General features: G+C 37.4%; 3 protein-coding genes across 4 annotated transcripts; 2 read left to right on the top strand and 1 right to left on the bottom strand.

The window, feature by feature from the left end:
• Positions 1–212: 212 nt before the first annotated feature.
• Positions 213–1,999, top strand: LOC114353654 (exosome complex component MTR3). 2 transcript variants are annotated; one of them, XM_028305720.1, is made up of 4 exons: positions 213–465; positions 820–937; positions 1,107–1,266; positions 1,507–1,999. In XM_028305720.1, the coding sequence occupies exons 1-4, from the start codon at positions 294–296 to the stop codon at positions 1,990–1,992; spliced, it is 936 nt and encodes a 311-aa protein (XP_028161521.1). In that variant the 5' UTR covers positions 213–293; the 3' UTR covers positions 1,993–1,999. The 2 variants fall into 2 exon arrangements, with proteins under 2 accessions (XP_028161521.1, XP_028161522.1); XM_028305721.1 differs by having other exon boundaries at positions 221–456.
• A 175-nt stretch (positions 2,000–2,174) lies between these two features.
• Sf3b5 (splicing factor 3B subunit 5) lies at positions 2,175–2,712 on the bottom strand. The gene is made up of 2 exons (XM_028305722.1): positions 2,591–2,712; positions 2,175–2,505 (listed from the first exon to the last, which is right to left on the bottom strand). Exon 2 carries the CDS (start codon positions 2,499–2,501, stop codon positions 2,244–2,246), a length of 258 nt encoding a protein of 85 aa, XP_028161523.1. The 5' UTR covers positions 2,502–2,505; positions 2,591–2,712; the 3' UTR covers positions 2,175–2,243.
• Positions 2,713–2,976: 264 nt separating this feature from the next.
• JMJD7 (Jumonji domain containing 7) lies at positions 2,977–16,946 on the top strand. The gene is made up of 10 exons (XM_028305723.1): positions 2,977–3,195; positions 4,453–4,758; positions 4,866–4,982; positions 5,070–5,187; positions 5,261–5,470; positions 8,925–9,016; positions 10,213–10,364; positions 14,774–14,940; positions 15,494–15,733; positions 16,186–16,946. Exons 1-10 carry the CDS (start codon positions 3,049–3,051, stop codon positions 16,404–16,406), a joined length of 1,770 nt encoding a protein of 589 aa, XP_028161524.1. The 5' UTR covers positions 2,977–3,048; the 3' UTR covers positions 16,407–16,946.
• Positions 16,947–17,737: the final 791 nt, after the last annotated feature.

Here is a 17,737-nt window from a genome sequence, read left to right on the forward strand (position 1 = left end):
AGTTATTTTATAATTAATTATTGGGTAAACTAAACTTTTATAAATTATTGGACCTTAGATTCTGTGCAATTAATTTGATAACGATAATTGCGTTTTGATATCGACTTCTTTCGCTGAAACCTATATTTTTATTTCTTTTGCTGGAAGATAATAATAAAAAAAAATACATTTGAGACAGAATTTTGACACTTTTAATTTGACATATGAACGATTGGTTAGTTTTTCCTATGTATTACTTTTCTCTATGGGTTAGTTTCTCTGTTGTTATACAAAAATAACCAAAAAAAATTAAAATGCCTTTAGATTATCGAAGATTTAATGGCCCAGAAGATAGCATACCATATAAGCGCTTCACAAAAAACTTTTCGAAGACATATAGTGAATTATACAGCGATTTATTGGACGAAAAAGGCTGTCGCAAGGATGGGCGCGCACTTGAAGAGGCGAGGAGCATGTGTATGTTTTGTATGTGTTTACTTTTAAATAAATAGTATACTGAGTGTTATTGGCCTCCTTAGGTGTATAAAACCAAAAACTTAAGCTTAGTTTCCGAAATGATAGTAGGTATAGGTTCAATTCAATCTAAAATTCTAAATTCATCTTGACAAAACTGAAGTAGGTAGTCGGTACTTACAGTGTTTTATGATAAAATAGATAATATTATGGTAACCAACAACACACTGTCAAAGCTCTTTCGTCATAATTAACATACAATTAGGCAAAAAACCATTCTACTTAAGATAAATGTAAACACTACTGAGTTGTTATGTTAGTTGGTACTCAATATAAATTTTCATCACATGCTGTTATTTTTTCCAGTTGCAAGAACAGATATGGTGTCTCAAGCCAAGGGTTCAGCCTATGTAGAATTGAAGAAGACAAAAGCTGTTTGCTCTGTGTTTGACCCTAGAGAAATACCTCATCAAAATGAATTCAGGTTTGTTTTCTGTACATAATCAAAAACCTATAATAATATATTTGTTTATTTATTCAAGGAAAATAATTAATGAAGCCTTATTTAAATCAAAATTTTGTCTATATTTAAAACTTACTTTTAATCCTTTTATCAGATATTGGTTTCTAACTTATCCTGTTTTTTTTTATAGTCAACTTGGCCAGTTGTTCTGTGAAGTGAAGTTTGCTCCGTTCTCATGTCCTCGTCAGCGACGAGGCCATGCACCCGATCCAGATGAAAAAGCTCTGTCAGTCGCCCTGAGACAGGCGTTGGAACCTGCTGTTTGCAGACATTTGTTCCCAAATTATCAGGTACCTACATTAAAATATTCTACATGTTTTTTTGATATAATCAGCGTTCTATGAAGCTTAACACTATGAGCATCATAAGTAGTTATACCACTATAGCACCCACATGCTAGTTTACTACATATCTTTGTAACTAATTTTGATTTTCCTAAGCGGTTGGTCACATAAGACCCCGGTAACAATAGCTTTCTATTGTCTCAATTCGCTGACACTTAAGGGCTACATTATGTACTTTTGTTACAGATTGACGTCTTTGTCTACATTCTTGAACATGATGGCGCCTGTTTGGCAGCTGCAATAAATGCAGCTGGCTTAGCTCTGGCAAACGCAGCCGTGCCCATGTACGATATCATCACTGCCTGCTCCATCGCAGTCATCGGCGATAAGATGTTTGTGGACCCAATCGAAGCTGAGGAACATTTGGCCATGATGTCGCCGGACACAGAAGGATCCAACCACGGAATATTAACAATGTCTATGTTATCAGAACTAAAGCAAGTCTCCGATTTTACTCTCATAGGATCGTTGGACACGCAATGCCTTACGAAAGCAATGGAGATTTTAGAGAAAGAATGTGAAAACATTGTACCGAATATACAAAAGGTGATAGTTGTGAATGTAGTGCAGTGCATCGAACAAAGGAAACGGTTAGAAGAGGAATCTAAAGAGAGAGAACAGGCTCTGAATGCTAAAATGGAGGAGTGGAAAAAGTTATTAAATTCTGGATGAAATTTAACATGTGTTTTATTTATGAACATTCCCCAAAACTGCTATGTTAGCTTTTGTTCATGAAATGCAGCAACTTAGACCAGAAAAGTGTGTTAGAGATTATGAAAATATCTTAACATTTTTGCCCAAACAACAATGAAAATAGGTATACTTTCTATAAACTAATAAATACCACACACTGATACTGTTTATGGAATTTATTACATCAAAAACGCATCACACACATTAACCTAAGATCTTTAAACTTAAAATTAATCTTCGGGCTTTTCTGGGGGAGGTCCGCACGGCTGAAGCATCCTCTCCATCAGATTGAACTTGACACGAGCCTTTGATTCGTTCTCGACGATCGCAAAGTAGCTCAGCAAATCTGGGTGTCCCATGTAACTGCAACACGAATCCCGGTGCTGATTCGTCAACCACTCGTATTTGGTGGTGTCTGCGTGACCCGTACCGATGTACTTGCTCTGCAAATGCTCAAGCTGGCTGTGTATGTTGTATCTTTCGCCCATTTTGCTGAAAAGAAGTGGCAGAGGTTAGAATTGAATTATGTTGGTAAATTAATGAGATATGTATGTTATGCACAACTAGTACTCCTTACCGGTATTATTTCTATATTTACAAGAAATAATCACTGAAATTACTACTACAGCCACTCGATTTGTAATAAAAAATAACAACAAGAAACCAAGCCAATTTTTTGACACTGACAGTCAGCTGTCATCACAGATTAAAAAACCCTGATATCAAAATTTAGTGATGTGAAAAAAAAGTTAAGTCGAAACAAAAATCTAATGATAAAATACGACTAGAAGCGTAGTAATAATAAATACGGGATAATTATACAAAATTATGTAGAACGTGATAAAGTATTAATATTATTATTGAGTGTTTTTAAAATTATAAAAGAGGATAATCATGGACGGTTAAATGATCATAGACAATAGACGTAACTTTACTTTTCAATGACAAGTGAGCGCCATTTTTAAATTGTTTGATCGATACAAACTTTCAAACAATATTTTTCTGAAGAGTTTTTTCTGGTACGTGTAATAAATTATGACTAGTGTAACTAAATTGAGTTCTCTCAAGGAGAGTGAAGAAATTTTACGTAAACAAGCGAAGAAGTTAGCAAGGCAGAGAAACAAAGATTCTTTTAAAAGACCAACTCATCTATTCATACATGAAAAGTGTTTGACTAACATTGTAAGTGTGATTTTGTTCTTTAACAACAAACAGGTACACTACACTACCTAAATAACGTTCTAAGTCATCACCAGATAAACGTTTTTTATTATTATCTCTTTATTCAATTTCCTTCTTATTTTTAATATTTTTTTTACAATGTAAATTATAAAAAAAACTAAAAATACATTATAAAAAAAATTCTTAAAAATAGTTAATCCGCTGGTAGCGGAGCAGGGCCCAAGCTACCGGTGGTCAGGGTCACAGGCTGAGGAACCTCCGGACAATGCGTGCCGTGCTGAGGATCACCGCCTTTTGAATCTGACCCTTGAGCCAACCATCTAGCGAGAGCTTCTTTAGATGTTGGTCGAAGCTCTTCGCTATTAGCCCGTTTGCCGAGACAACTATCGGGACAATGATCGTCGAGTCAACATCCCACATGGCGGTCACCTCGTGGGCCAAGTCAAGGTATTTGCTTTGTTTTTCCTTCTCGGCCTTCACGAGGTTTTCGTCATGCGGGATGGTGATGTCAACGAGCACTGCCCGACGTTGGGATCGATCAACCACCACAATATCAGGTTTATTACAGACAATAGTCCTGTCTGTGATGATAGACCGATCCCAATAGAGCAATGCATGACCATTTTCAAGAACTGGCACCGGCTGGTACTGGTAATATGGCGACTCAGATTCAAGAAGGCCGTACTTAAGCGTAAAATAATCGACAAAAGTGAAAGTGGTGCACATGCTGGATCTAGTCTCTGACTATATCATGGGATGTAGCCAGAGACCATCCCCAGCCTGTGCACAGGAGCTATTGCAGTTATTGGATAACGGACTAGGGTTATGGATGAAGGATGGAGGGACTGGTTACTGGGCTATGGATGGAGACTACGGGTCACCTGCCTGGTTCATAGTCTCGGACTGAAAAAATGGCAGGCGGTGACTAGCCAGCGACTAAATGGGCCCCCCCTGACGTCATGGGTCGTATAGACCGGACTGAGGGGCAACATTGGCGTCTGCCAGCTCAGGGGTGTAGAGAGGTGTGCTGCGCTTTCTCCGGAGTTACTCGCGGCGTTATGCCCTTTAACACTTCCACCCCTGGAGCATATAGCTCTAGCGACTCCACTCTGGCCGGCCGGTTAAGGCAAGCCAGAGGTGAAAGTCCTGCAGACCCTCTCGGATTCCACTTCGGCAAGCCGAAGACGAGGGTCTTGACCGACTCTCGGGAGCACTCGGATATTTTGCATTTTAATTGTTATCTTGTTATTATTTTAGCCTAAACCGAAGAATACAAGTCACATTATTTACGCATACTATCACAATAACCATATAAGCAAAATAGAAAACCTTGAATTGCTTTACAATCTTACCCATTTACACTTGCAATGGAACAAAATAACTAAGATTGAAGGCCTTGAAAAACTGCACAGCCTGAAGAAATTATACCTTGGAAATAATCACATTAGTGTGGTAGAGAATTTAGAAAATCTAAAATATTTGGAAGAGGTACACATTGAAAAACAAAATATGGATAATGCTGATGGTCTCTGCTTTGATCCACGGTCCATAATGTCACTGGGGGTAATATTTTTGACTTTTTAGGTCACTAACAAAATATCTTACAATGCTTTTATATTAAAGAGTTCAAAATGAAGATACGAAAATAAATAATTAATAACACTTTACAGCCTTCCCTAAGAATTTTAAACGTATCGGAAAACAAAATAACAGATTTGGCTTGGGTGAGGCCTTTACGACGACTTGAAGTTTTAATTGCAAAAAAGAATAACTTACAAGATCACCAGGTAAAGTTTGTTACGTCGAAATTAAAGAAAAATAATTCTTCATTTTCCTTAATTTCTGCTTTAATTTATTGAGTTTAACTTTTATAGAGTGTTGCTGATCATCTATGCACACTGATTTCCCTGGTTGATGCCAATTTTACTGGAAACCCAATGACTAAAAAGCATCGCTATAAAGAGACCATTATTGCAAGATGTTCACAATTGCGTAAGTCTATTTCTAGATGATTATTATTATGTTAGAAGATTTTTTTAAATTAATTTATTGAAATATTTTACAGGTGTTTTAGATACCACAGTCATCCACAACAACTCAAAAACATTTTTGCAAAGCTTCGACAAAGCCGTTCGTCTCCGTCAACTACACGAGAAAAACAAATTAGACATGAACCGGCGAGGAGTTGACGAGTTTTTCGAGCTGAACATGTTGCCAGGGCCAAGGGCTCAGAGCGCATACACTATATCGGAATTTACCAACGAAAAGCCCAAAAGTAAGAAGTTTAAAACCTATGCTTCCAAAACTCCATTGTAATTTTAAAGTTATAGCCTGACCAGGAACATAAATACCCTGGCATAGAGGCGCGTCAATTGCATTTGATAGTGCAACACTGAGTACAGTCGTACCTGTGTTAAATTAATAGGCTTACTTTATGTAGGTATCAGGATTTAGGATTACGGGCTAATTTGATATTTTCATAAATTAACGAAAAAAATATTATTATAGGTAACCTGGTTTAAATAAATTAAATGAAACCATCAATCGAGCTAGTAGGATTTATTTTATTATTCATCAATAATCAAATTCAGAACTTGAATATTCAACGGCAATGTCTGCTCATGAACGCATCAAACTCGGTACCTACTTCTTTCCCAATTCCATAAAATTCAACACTTAGAAAGTGACAAAAAAAAATTAAAATAGGTAGTTGAAACAAACCACAGCTAATTTTCATAGTGGACTGTACTATACATAGAGTTATTAACCCAGGAGTAGCAGCGCGCGTTTATTTCCATACAAAAAATTTCGCCATTTCCTGAGGGGGACGAGGTAATGACATTTGTGTAACAGCTGATGGCGCTGGGACACTATCGATATTTTTGTCGATGAGAATCATTGCTCTATGGTTCATAGTCTATGGTTTTTGTTTTAAATAATATGAATTAATTTATTATCATAAGGAAGATTCAATGTTTCAGATCTCTATTTACAGGAAAATACGCAGAAGTTTGGCATTTCTTCCTTAGCACCAATACGAATTGTGAAGTCTAAGAGTTACATGAAAAAAAAAACTAACAAGCCATTTATTTATGCAAGTAGGGCTTTTAAAAAGCAATTTAAAACGTCCCAGTATTAACCCTACCACCATTACCCTACTACTCATGAAATAGGTACCTAATATTTATACAGCGTGTAACCTTTTGATATCCCATTACTTTAAGGGTTTATTCTGTACCTACATAAAAATAATTTATAATGTCCAAGAATCATGTGTCCCAAAATGCATATTTTCGAAGATATCATCATTTTTAGTTCTTAAACTGTCACCGCTATGACTGGTTTTTATACTTGCGACGTTTAAATAATTACACTAGTACATACCACAGTACAGTAAGTGTAACCGTTCCAATGCAACATGCGCTTTTATTTTGTAGGAGATAAAGACGATTTTTAAGTCAACATGTCGTGAGGTTTATTCTTCGTTTGTATTATTCATAATTTAAAAGAAATGTAACGGTGTTTTACATAATAGTCGTATTCTTGGCGAATGAATTTGCATGAAAAATGAAAAAGAAATAATGAATTGAAAAATATTAACTATGCCATTCGATCCTATTATGTGGTCGTATTAATACCCTAGAGTTATGGGATATCAAAAAGAAATATTTAATTATTTATATGTTTAACTTCTGATTTGGTTTGTGAATTAGCTATTTCGAAGAATTTACTAGGAGATTTAAATCAGGAGATAGCAATACTACAGTCCACACTAAAAAGAGAGGTCGGCCCACAGAGAGCGAGATAGAGATAAGTAGGTATTTGACTCAAGTTTTTGTTCCAAGTCTGGCCTCCATTTTTATCTTTAGCTTCATGGGAGCGGAGCAGTGGCGATGAGCAAATAAGGGAATCAGAGCCCCGATTACGGTAATTTTTAACGTCAACAATCCAGACACGCTTCTCGATTCTGCGATACGATTGGTCGTTCAACAGCGTACGTCAGCTGTTTTGACCAATCGTATCGCAGAATCAGAAACGCGTCTGGATTGTAGACGTTATAAAAGTTACCGTAATCGGGGCTCTGATTGGTTATTTAAAAACTTTTCTGCTCCGCTCTGCCTTAGTGTAAACCGGATCTTAGAGGATGAACAGGAGGTGGTATTTGGAGTATTAATTCTCTTTCAATATTCAATATTGAATTTCGACGTTGAGAAGGGTAGCTCAACGTCGAAATTCAACTTTAAAAGATGGTATGGAACTCTGTTTCAATTTTCTTTTGTTCGGTTTATACGTAAAATTATTTACAGGAGAAGTGCGACTCTTACATTTTTCTAACAATACAATCACCAAGTCGATGTCGATATCGATATTTCATATTGTGCTGTACCACACTAAAATTTCCGCTGGGTGGCCAGCGTATTGAAATAAAAATGAACACTTTTGGGTTACCAAACACTGACCGTACTATGTAATAATGAAATAGGCAGATTCGACGAACATTATTTTATTGTATTAATACAAACGTTTGGACATAGGATTTATTTACATTAATTAATTAGTATATTGACCAAATAAAAAAAAACTTTCTTTTCCAAATACTTACTTCCTGCCAATAGGTAGGCAGTATCAAATTTTTAACATAAAATTTCGATTATATTCATAAGTACACTATTCTTAAAAATATTACAAAATTAGGAATTTGTGCTTTCCAGTGGCAACACTTCTTGAAATTTAGTTTTTTGCAAATTTAGTGTATTAATTAAAGTAAAATAAATAAAATAATATTTACTGATGGAAGGTAATATTGTCCTTTTCAAGATTTGAAGTTTCAGATATCTTTTTACAATAAAATACACTGCAATTCACCATTTTTGTCTCAGCACGTTACTCATCAATAGTGACATTTGGAATATGTCATTGGTGGCGCTGCAACTAGTTTTTAATAAACTGAGTGAACCACTGGTCTACTCACATTGCTAGAGGGGATTGCCTGTCAGTTCCACTCCTGGGTTAATAAGTCTATGGTACTATACGATAAACATGTCAGTCAATTTGACAACCTTTGTCGGAAACATTATTCAATGAAAATATTGTCCGAACCCTTAGTATTTCTCTTCGACAAATACTTTAACACATTGTGAACCACTTTTCTTTCACGACTATAAAAAGATTTTGGCAATTTAATTCACAAAATCAATTGCGCACATTTAAAATAAAGTTTGTTTACACTTTGACAGCAATAGACTGACATGCAAGGTGACATGTCAATGAAGTTTTCAGTTATAGATGAACTACACTGAAATGTCCCACCGACGACATTGACAGACGGGCGCCACTATCTTCGTTCAACTATAGTTCCAAAATACTGAACTGTCCTGTGCATGACATTGACAGTGGGGCGCCACCGTCAATACCGAATCGCTAGTTCCGATTTTTGCCATGTTGGAAACCATATAGTTGAACGATGGTAGCGCCCCCCTGTCATTGAGTTTGGCGGGACAGTTCAGCGTGGGTCATCTATACATGGTTTCCACCGTGGCAAAAATCGGAACTAGCGATCCGCTATAGACGGTGGCCCCCTGTCAGTGTCAAATAAAGGACAGTTCAGTGTAGTTCTACTCTACTGTTGCCATTAAAAGAAATTAGTACCATTAGTTTTCCGCAACATGGCGAGGGTTTTTATGTTCCTGGTCAGGCTATACCTACAATATTTCTTTTTTCTTTTCTAGTGACAGCAATCGATTCGACTTACACATTCATGCCACGTGCTTTTTGGCGTAACCGACCGGAACCATCGCCACGCGAGCCCGAAGCCCCACCCATGGAAGCGCCGCCTGAACCTAAGCAACCATCGCTTGATACCACTGTACCACCTATCAAGGGAATACTGAAGAAACCAATGCCAATGAAGTACTTGTCGTAAAAATATTGAACGTTATTACTATTTATGTTGTTTAGATTTAAATATAAATATAAAATTTTGTATGGTTGTGTAAATAAAGTAATGATTTGTTGATTGCTTGTTTTTGTCATTCTAAAGACCTATTCTACTTCTGTAGGCGCTGGCGGGAGCCCGCTTTGTGCACCCGCATGAGTTTTGACAGTGGCCATAACGACGTCGATTTAATTTCTTTTTAAGCCCGGTTTCCACCAAGACGAAAGGGGAAAGGAAACGTGAGATGTGTTTTGAATGACCAATCAGACTCCGTTAATCTCTCCACCCAGCTTCGGTGGAAATTGATCGAGTGGAGAGGAGAGGATATTTTGTGCGCGGCCTCTGTTTTCTGTAGAATTTCTGCTGACGATAGCTCACATCTCGGCTACATATAACATTTCCTCTCGTCTCCGCTTTGGTAGAAACCGGTTTCTTTATATGCTCAAAACAAAAAGTGTTTTATAAGACGTCTCTAGTACTGAAACACCTCGAAGACAATAATATTTTTAAAAGTCGATTCAGTTTGCCAGACACTTGGCTGCACTCTGCACTATAGTTTTTTTTTCTCCCTGTGTTTTGGAAAGTTACTGTCAAAGTCAATCGGTAAAAATTTTAGGTTATTTTCTAAGTGCGACGAGTGTAAAATGCTTAAAATTAAATAAAAATGAATAGGCAAATTAATGCAGCTTTTAAAAAGCTACTTGAGGAGACTTCATGTAGGTAATTTACAATGAATTGCAATTTTTTTTGGTAAATAGTAACTTTTAAAAATAAAATTGTTCTGAATGTTTGCTTATCAGTGTTATACCTTGGCGATGAAGTAGCTGAGACCAATGAATTAGATCCACTGCAGTTTCATAGAGAGTATGTGTCCAAAAATCTACCAGTTATTATCAGAGGAGGGTGCGCGTCATGGCCAGCTACGAAAAAATGGAACGCTCGCTATTTTAGGTAAGAAGTTTTTTTACTAAACTTTCACATTTGTTCGAGAAAGAAATGAATGGCCTTAATAATTACATACCAAGGGTTACCTTGTCTTAAAATATTTAAGTAATTGAAGTCTTATTGTGTTTTACAGAAACACCATTCCTGATAAAAAGGTGACAGTAGCACTAACACCGAATGGCCTAGCTGATGGCATCACCACAGACAGTGAGGGTGTGGAGCATTTTGTTTTGCCCTACGAGACCGAGATGACAATGGCCGAGTTCCTTGATTGTTTAGAAGAAAAAAGGTTAAACTTTTATTTATATAAAAAGCAGATAAATTTTAATATTTCAGTTGGAGTTAAGCATCAGCTGGGTGTACTTACACCCAGAGTAAGACCTAACTAAATAAGCTATTCTATTATCACATAATAAAAAACCGGCCAAGTGCGAGTCGGGCTCGCGCACAAAGGGTTCCGTAGCAGCAACAGTTAAATCAACCTATCTCAAAAACTATAAGAGATACTTTGATCAAACCAAAAATCGTTGAAAGAGTTAATTAGCATGCATCACCTCTATTTTTTTTAGAATTTTATACCCCGTAGTTATAAAAATAGAGGGGGGGGGACATACTTTTTACGACTTTGAGAGCTGATATCTCAAAAACCGTTCACTTTAAGAAAAATGTTTTTTAGAAAACTTTATATCATTTTAAAAGACCTTTCCATTGATACCCCACACGGGTATGTACATCGAAAAAAAATTTTCATCCCTCAGTTACATGTATGGGGGGCCCCACCCCCAATTCTTTTTTTTACTATTTAGTGTCATAATTTTGTAGCGGTTCATACAACACATATTCCCATCAAATTTCATCACTGTAGTACTTATAGTTTCCGAGTAAATCGGCTGTGACAGACGGACAGACGGACAGACGGACAGACGGACAGACGGACAGACGGACAGACGGACATGACGAAACTATAAGGGTTCCGTTTTTGCCATTTTGGCTACGGAACCCTAAAAAACCAAATGAGTTGAGTCCTCCTTTTGTTGTAATTGGTTAAAATGGAGTGCATTACCGCAGCAAAATTTTTATAAATGTTGTGCTTTAGAGAGTCGAGAGTATAGCAGATATTAGTCCATCGTGAGCAGAAATTTGTCCACTAATAGCAAAATTCGTTCAAATTATAGTTTTAAAGTTATTATGAAAAAACAGATTTTGCTGGGGTAATGTTTGAAACGTTACCCCAGCAAAATTTTTTTTTGGAAGTCGTTCTATCCCGGAACCAAATACATGGATAGATAGCTTTTGTTGCGTAGTAATTTGTCCACGAATAGCAAAATTTGTTCGTGTTCCGGTTCTCAAGTAATTCAGAATTTTGCTGGGGTAATGTTTTGTGATGTCCCAGATCTCGTAAATGGCTCAACGCAGAAGTTTGAAAAAAATACCAATGATAGACCTTGATATGTCCAAATTAGTTCAAACATTAGTCATTGATTTGAATGATAAGCACCAGTGTAATTAAATGATTTCGAAAATCAGATAAAACGGATTTGTGAGTAAACCAGTACTCTTACAATCGAATAAAAAGGTGTAGCATGTACCCTTGGTACACCTTTATAACCACAGTAAATATAAATGATGTGGCTTTGCGCAAAAGAGAGATTTCAAGAAATTTAATTTATTTTAACAGTCTTACTTTCGTGGCCGAATACGCAATTCCCTTATAACAAGGGAACATGGCATACAATGGACAAATTAAAATGTTCCTTGAATAAGCTATCCTGTTAATTTCAGCTTTATATTACGGCCTTAGATTAATAAAACTAAGTTAGCTAACTAAGTTTTATTAATCTAAGATTACGGCTTATACGAAAGTTATCGGACTGCAAAAAAATAGTACAAGTTTTACAAAACAATAAAACTTGTATTATTGAGCAGAGACGATGCACAGCATCTGGTGAGAGAGAGATGCGTCTACTTCCGGTGTAGTTTTTTACCTTTTTATACCTTAAATGACGTCATTTCCGCAATTATTTAATAGGAATTGATTTGACTTACTTCCGTTTGCCGCCATTTTAGTCACCTGGAGGCGAGCTTGCTCGGAGTTCTTCATAGAGAGCTCACCAGGAGGCCTTCTTGGGATGCTGTGCATCGTCTCTGCTCAATAATACAAGTTTTATTGTTTTGTAAAACTTGTACTATTATTCGGCATGTGACGATGCACAGCATCTGGTGAGAGACTTGTTTATTAGCTCCTGGTGACTACTTACCAAAGGCGCTATGTGATGAAAGTTTTCGAGTTTCTGTAACAGAACTAGATTAGAACATGATTAATTTCAGGGTATAAACATGTTTTGTTCTAAATGCCCAGTGAGAGCAGCACTAGCTAGCTTTAACACAAAGTAGGAGGGTTTGTACTTTTGTATGTTTGAAATGAATAAACTGGAAAGCTACTGANATATTTATACAATATAGAGATTCGCGAGAATGATCATTTGATCGAAAAGAGTGTTAAAACTATCAGAATCCCACGTACCTCGTTTCATCCGTTATGGATCTCGCCGGGGTCCGAGTTTCTCCGGTATCCGACGCTCTGGGTCCGCCTGCTCGTCGTCCGGAAGACACTCGTCCCCTTTGGCGCCAACCACCATCATGTACAAATGTCGTTTGCGGTCACACACGCGCGGTCAATTGCACTTTTTAATTTTAAACTTAGTATAAGAACGTTGAGAAATAAATTATTTCAGTAAAAATCTGAGCAGAGTTTCTGCTTACGATGTTGCTAGTTTGGAAGTTAAGGACGCTATGAAGAACTCCGAGCAAGCTCGCCTCCAGGTGACTAAAATGGCGGCAAACGGAAGTAAGTCAAATCAATTCCTATTAAATAATTGCGGAAATGACGTCATTTAAGGTATAAAAAGGTAAAAAACTACACCGGAAGTAGACGCATCTCTCTCTCACCAGATGCTGTGCATCGTCACATGCCGAATAATATCAGGAATTCTTCCATCTTGCAGCGTAGACCTTTAACTACAGACCTTAGACATTATTTTTATGAAAATTCTTACGCATGGTGGAGGAAGGGACGCTCTAGACACTCAAGTCTACAAGGAGTCACATGAACTCCAGTTTTAAATCCGTTGACATCTGCTGCATCTGCCATCTTTTTGGCTAGAAGATTCTTCCATCTTGCAGCGTAGACCTTTAGCTACAGACCTTAGACAGTATTTTTGTGAAAATTCTTACGCATGGTGGAGGAAGGGACGCTCTAGACACTCAAGTCTACAAGGAGTCACATGAACTCCAGTTTTAAATCCGTTGACATCTGCTGCATCTGCCATCTTTTTGGTTAGAAGATTCTTCCATCTTGCAGCGTAGACCTTTAGCTACAGACCTTAGACAGTATTTTTGTGAAAATTCTTACGCATGGTGGAGGAAGGGACGCTCTAGACACTCAAGTCTACAAGGAGTCACATGAACTCCAGTTTTAAATCCGTTGACATCTGCTGCATCTGCCATCTTTTTGGTTAGAAGATTCTTCCATCTTGCAGCGTAGACCTTTAGCTACAGACTTTAGACATTATTTTTGAAAAAAAAAACGCATGGTGGAAGGACGATGGAGACTGATTAGAAATTTAATATTTAAAAATCGTTTGCACGAATTACAATATTCCACATAACTGTACAAAACATTGACAGCTAAGCTACTAATTTGCGAAGTATACCTGTATGTATGGAGTGATCGCTTTTTTGTGACCTTTATAATTTGGTCGGCTTATAGAAGAATTCCTGATATTTTTTTGCAGTCCGATAACTTTCTTATAAGCCGTAATATAAAGCTGAAATTAACAGGATAGCTTATTCAAGGAACATTTTAATTTGTCCATTGTATGCCATGTTCCCTTGTTATAAGGGAATTGCGTATTCGGCCACGAAAGTAAGACTGTTAAAATAAATTAAATTTCTTGAAATCTCTCTTTTGCGCAAAGCCACATCATTTATATTTACTGTGGTTATAAAGGTGTACCAAGGGTACATGCTACACCTTTTTATTCGATTGTAAGAGTACTGGTTTACTCACAAATCCGTTTTATCTGATTTTCGAAATCATTTAATTACACTGGTGTTTATCATTCAAATCAATGACTAATGCTTGAACTAATTTGGACATATCAAGGCCTATCATTGGTATTTTTTTTAAACTTCTGCGTTGAGCCATTTACGAGATCTGGGACATCACAAAACATTACCCCAGCAAAATTCTGAATAACTTGAAAACCGGAACACGAACAAATTTTGCTATTCGTGGACAAATTAATACGCAACAAAAGCTATCTATCCATGTATTTGGTTCCGGGATAGAACGACTTTCAAAAAAAAATTTTGCCAGGGTAATGTTTCAAACATTACCCCAGCAAAATCTGTTTTTTCCTAATAACTTTAAAACTATAATTTGAACGAATTTTGCTATTAGTGGACAAATTTCTGCTCACGATGGACTAATTATCTGCTATACTCTCGACTCTCTAAAGCACAACATTTATAAAAATTTTGCTGCGGTAATGCACTCGTTAAAATGTTGTTACAGAAGTAATTTTCACTCTAGAGCAACACATTTGACACACTTTTTTTTCACAACTAGATAATAATTTCTAATGAAGTTTATATCTAATTTCACCATTCAGTTTATATTATTTATTTACTTTACAGAGAAAACATGATTCCCTACATTCAGAAGCAAAATTCCAACTTAACTGGGGATTTCGAGGAGCTACTGTCCGATATAGCCCCGGAGGTGGACTTTGCCAGTGAAGCGTTCAACAAGAAACCTGATGCAGTCAATTTCTGGATGGGAGACGAACGGGCTATAACTTCTAGTAAGGGCATATACAAAAAATCTCAGTAAAATAATCAGTACCTAGTATTTAAGAAAGTAACTCCACCTATGTCTCTTTCTTTGTTATGTTTTCATATTCTGAACTACTGATCAATCATCTTTCAATGTTCATTCAATCAAAAAATATAAATCATGCTAAAAGTTAAAGCATCAGAAAAGTGTCACTGACACATTCTGTGACACTGAAACCCATAGTTATATCTAAGGGTGCCTTCAAATTAGAGGCGCGAGGATGCACCACTAAGGTGCGCTTGCTGCACCACTCCTAATTTTCATAAAAATTCTAGATGCGCGGTTTCAGCGCCACTACCATTTGCGTGTCACGGTAGTAGTGCGCAAATGCGCCACAATGGCGCTTCCTCGCCCTAAGGCTAACGCCAAACGAGCGTAATTTCCGTTCGTTCCAAACGCTCAAGTTCCAACACATTTTGCGTCGTCGTAAACTTCATGAAGAACCTTTGTGTAGACACAAAAACGCGTCGTAAATTACGCTCGTTTGCCCTCAGCCTAAGACTTCATTTGTCCTTCCACAGTGCACAAGGATCCTTATGAGAACATTTACTGTGTCATCGACGGATACAAAGACTTTGTTCTCATACCGCCAACTGATCTGCCCTACGTCCCATACAAGAGGTACCCTCAGGCTATCTTCAAACATGACAACGGCAAGTGGGATATCGAGCCTTTAGAGGAAAATGTAGCAGACTCATTGGAAGAGGGTGACCAAGAGTTGGATGAGTTTAACAGGCCGGGGATTCCTTGGATTTGCATTGGTAAGTAAGTACTGGATTGTTAGATTCAAGTTCAAGCTTCATTGTGTTGAAAAACCTTGGCTCATTATGTTTGAAAATACCAAACTGCTTATCGTTTTAAAATTTCAACTGAGATAAATTCATTACTTCATCACTGGCTCACTGCTGAATATAGGCCTCCCCAATATACGCCATTTATCCCCTATTTTTATATTCAAATACTGAATAAAATTAAATAATCATGCATGCAATAAAAGGTCCTAAAGGGGATGATTCTCATGCTCAATACAAAGACTTTTTGTATCAACATTTTTTCGGTTCAAACAGGGTTCACACCTTTTCTTACACTTCAACATTACAACAATCTTTGAAATAGTTATTGAAAATGTTTACAGTTAAAGAGTTGCATCTCAAACTATAGATTTCCATTTTCGACTTTTTCAAGTTTTTTAAAAACCCTTAAAAATTGTCAGATCCCGTTAACCCGGACTACACAAAGCACCCCGAGTTCAAAAACGCTCACCGCTACCACGTGCGCCTAAACAAGGGCGACTGTATGTACCTGCCGAGCTTATGGTTCCACCACGTACGGCAGAGCCACGGCTGTGTAGCTACCAACTACTGGTATGACATGGAGTTTGACATCAAGTATTGTTACTTTGTGATGCTGGAGAAGCTATGCGCGTGGTATTAATTTTTTAAACAAAATTCCTGTTATGTGTTACCATAGGAGTCACTTAAAAATTAGGGATTGATGGTGAAAACGGGCATTAGACTCTTTGTACAGTAGCTTTAATTCAACTAAACCGGTCAATCGGCATAGGAACACCTGCGGGGTTACTCCGAAAAACGTTATCCAATATTGCGAATGTTGCCATCCCTCTCACGCAAAGCAAGATGCCAGCATGAGCGACGGTGACAGAAAGACTCGAAACTAAACAGCGTTTCGGAGTAGTCCTACTGATGAAAGACGATTTCTTGCAAACCGAAAGATGTTTTGTCTTTTTCTCTCGCAAACTGTAGCTGTGGTCGTTCCCAATGGATTAGTAAACAAGGGCGACTGTATGTACCTGCCGAGCTTATGGTACCACCACGTCCGACAGAGCCACGGCTGTGTGGCCGCCAACTACTGGTATGACATGGAGTTTGACATCAAGTATTGTTATTTTGTGATGCTGGAGAAGCTATGCGCGTGGTATTAATCTGTACAGTAGAGTGAGTCTTTGTACAGTAGCATTAATTCAACTAAAACGGTCAATCGTCATAAGCGTTCGGACCACGGTTCGGACGCCCGCGGGGTTAGTCCGAAAAACGTTATCCAAAGTCAGTGCCGTAACTAGCCTTTTATGCGCCCGGTGCGAACTTTCAAAACTGCGCCCTTGAAAAATGCTCTTGTCAGAAATTACCAGAAATAAAAAAAAACTAGCTTTCCGCCCGCGGCTTCGCCCGCGTGGAATTTTGTCTGTCACAGAAAAACTTTATCGCGCGCGTCCCTGTTTCAAAAACCGGGATAAAAACTATCCTATGTTCTTTCCCGGGACTCAAACTATCTCTATGCCAAATTTCATCAAAATCGGTTGCGAGGTTTAAGCGGGAAAGCGTAACAGACAGACAGACAGACAGACAGACAGAGTTACTTTCGCATTTATAATATTATAAAGTTGGGATTGGGATGTAACCTTTTTGAATAAAAAGTAACCTTCTACGGGGGGGGCGTGCGGAGCGATTGTGTAAGGTTGTTCATGGATGGAAAATGAATACAATTGATCATCAATCATTTACCTAAATTCGAAATTTTGACCATTCCATGAAGACCGAAAAGTGACCGGTCGTATAAAAACGTTTCATGGATTTGCGTTTCACTATCGAAAAACATTGGCTAAAACTCATTTTTTATAACAAATAATAAATCAAATTCATGTTTAAATGCAGTTTATGACATAATTTTTAAATTGTCACTATTAATATTTTTTACTGAATAACCTGTAAAAGTTAATTCTACAATTTCTGAAAAATCACCTAAAA

Source organism: Ostrinia furnacalis, unplaced genomic scaffold (assembly GCF_004193835.3).
Source record: "Ostrinia furnacalis isolate ACB-3 unplaced genomic scaffold, ASM419383v2 OfSCF1780, whole genome shotgun sequence".
In the NCBI taxonomy this organism is placed as follows: domain Eukaryota; kingdom Metazoa; phylum Arthropoda; class Insecta; order Lepidoptera; family Crambidae; genus Ostrinia; species Ostrinia furnacalis.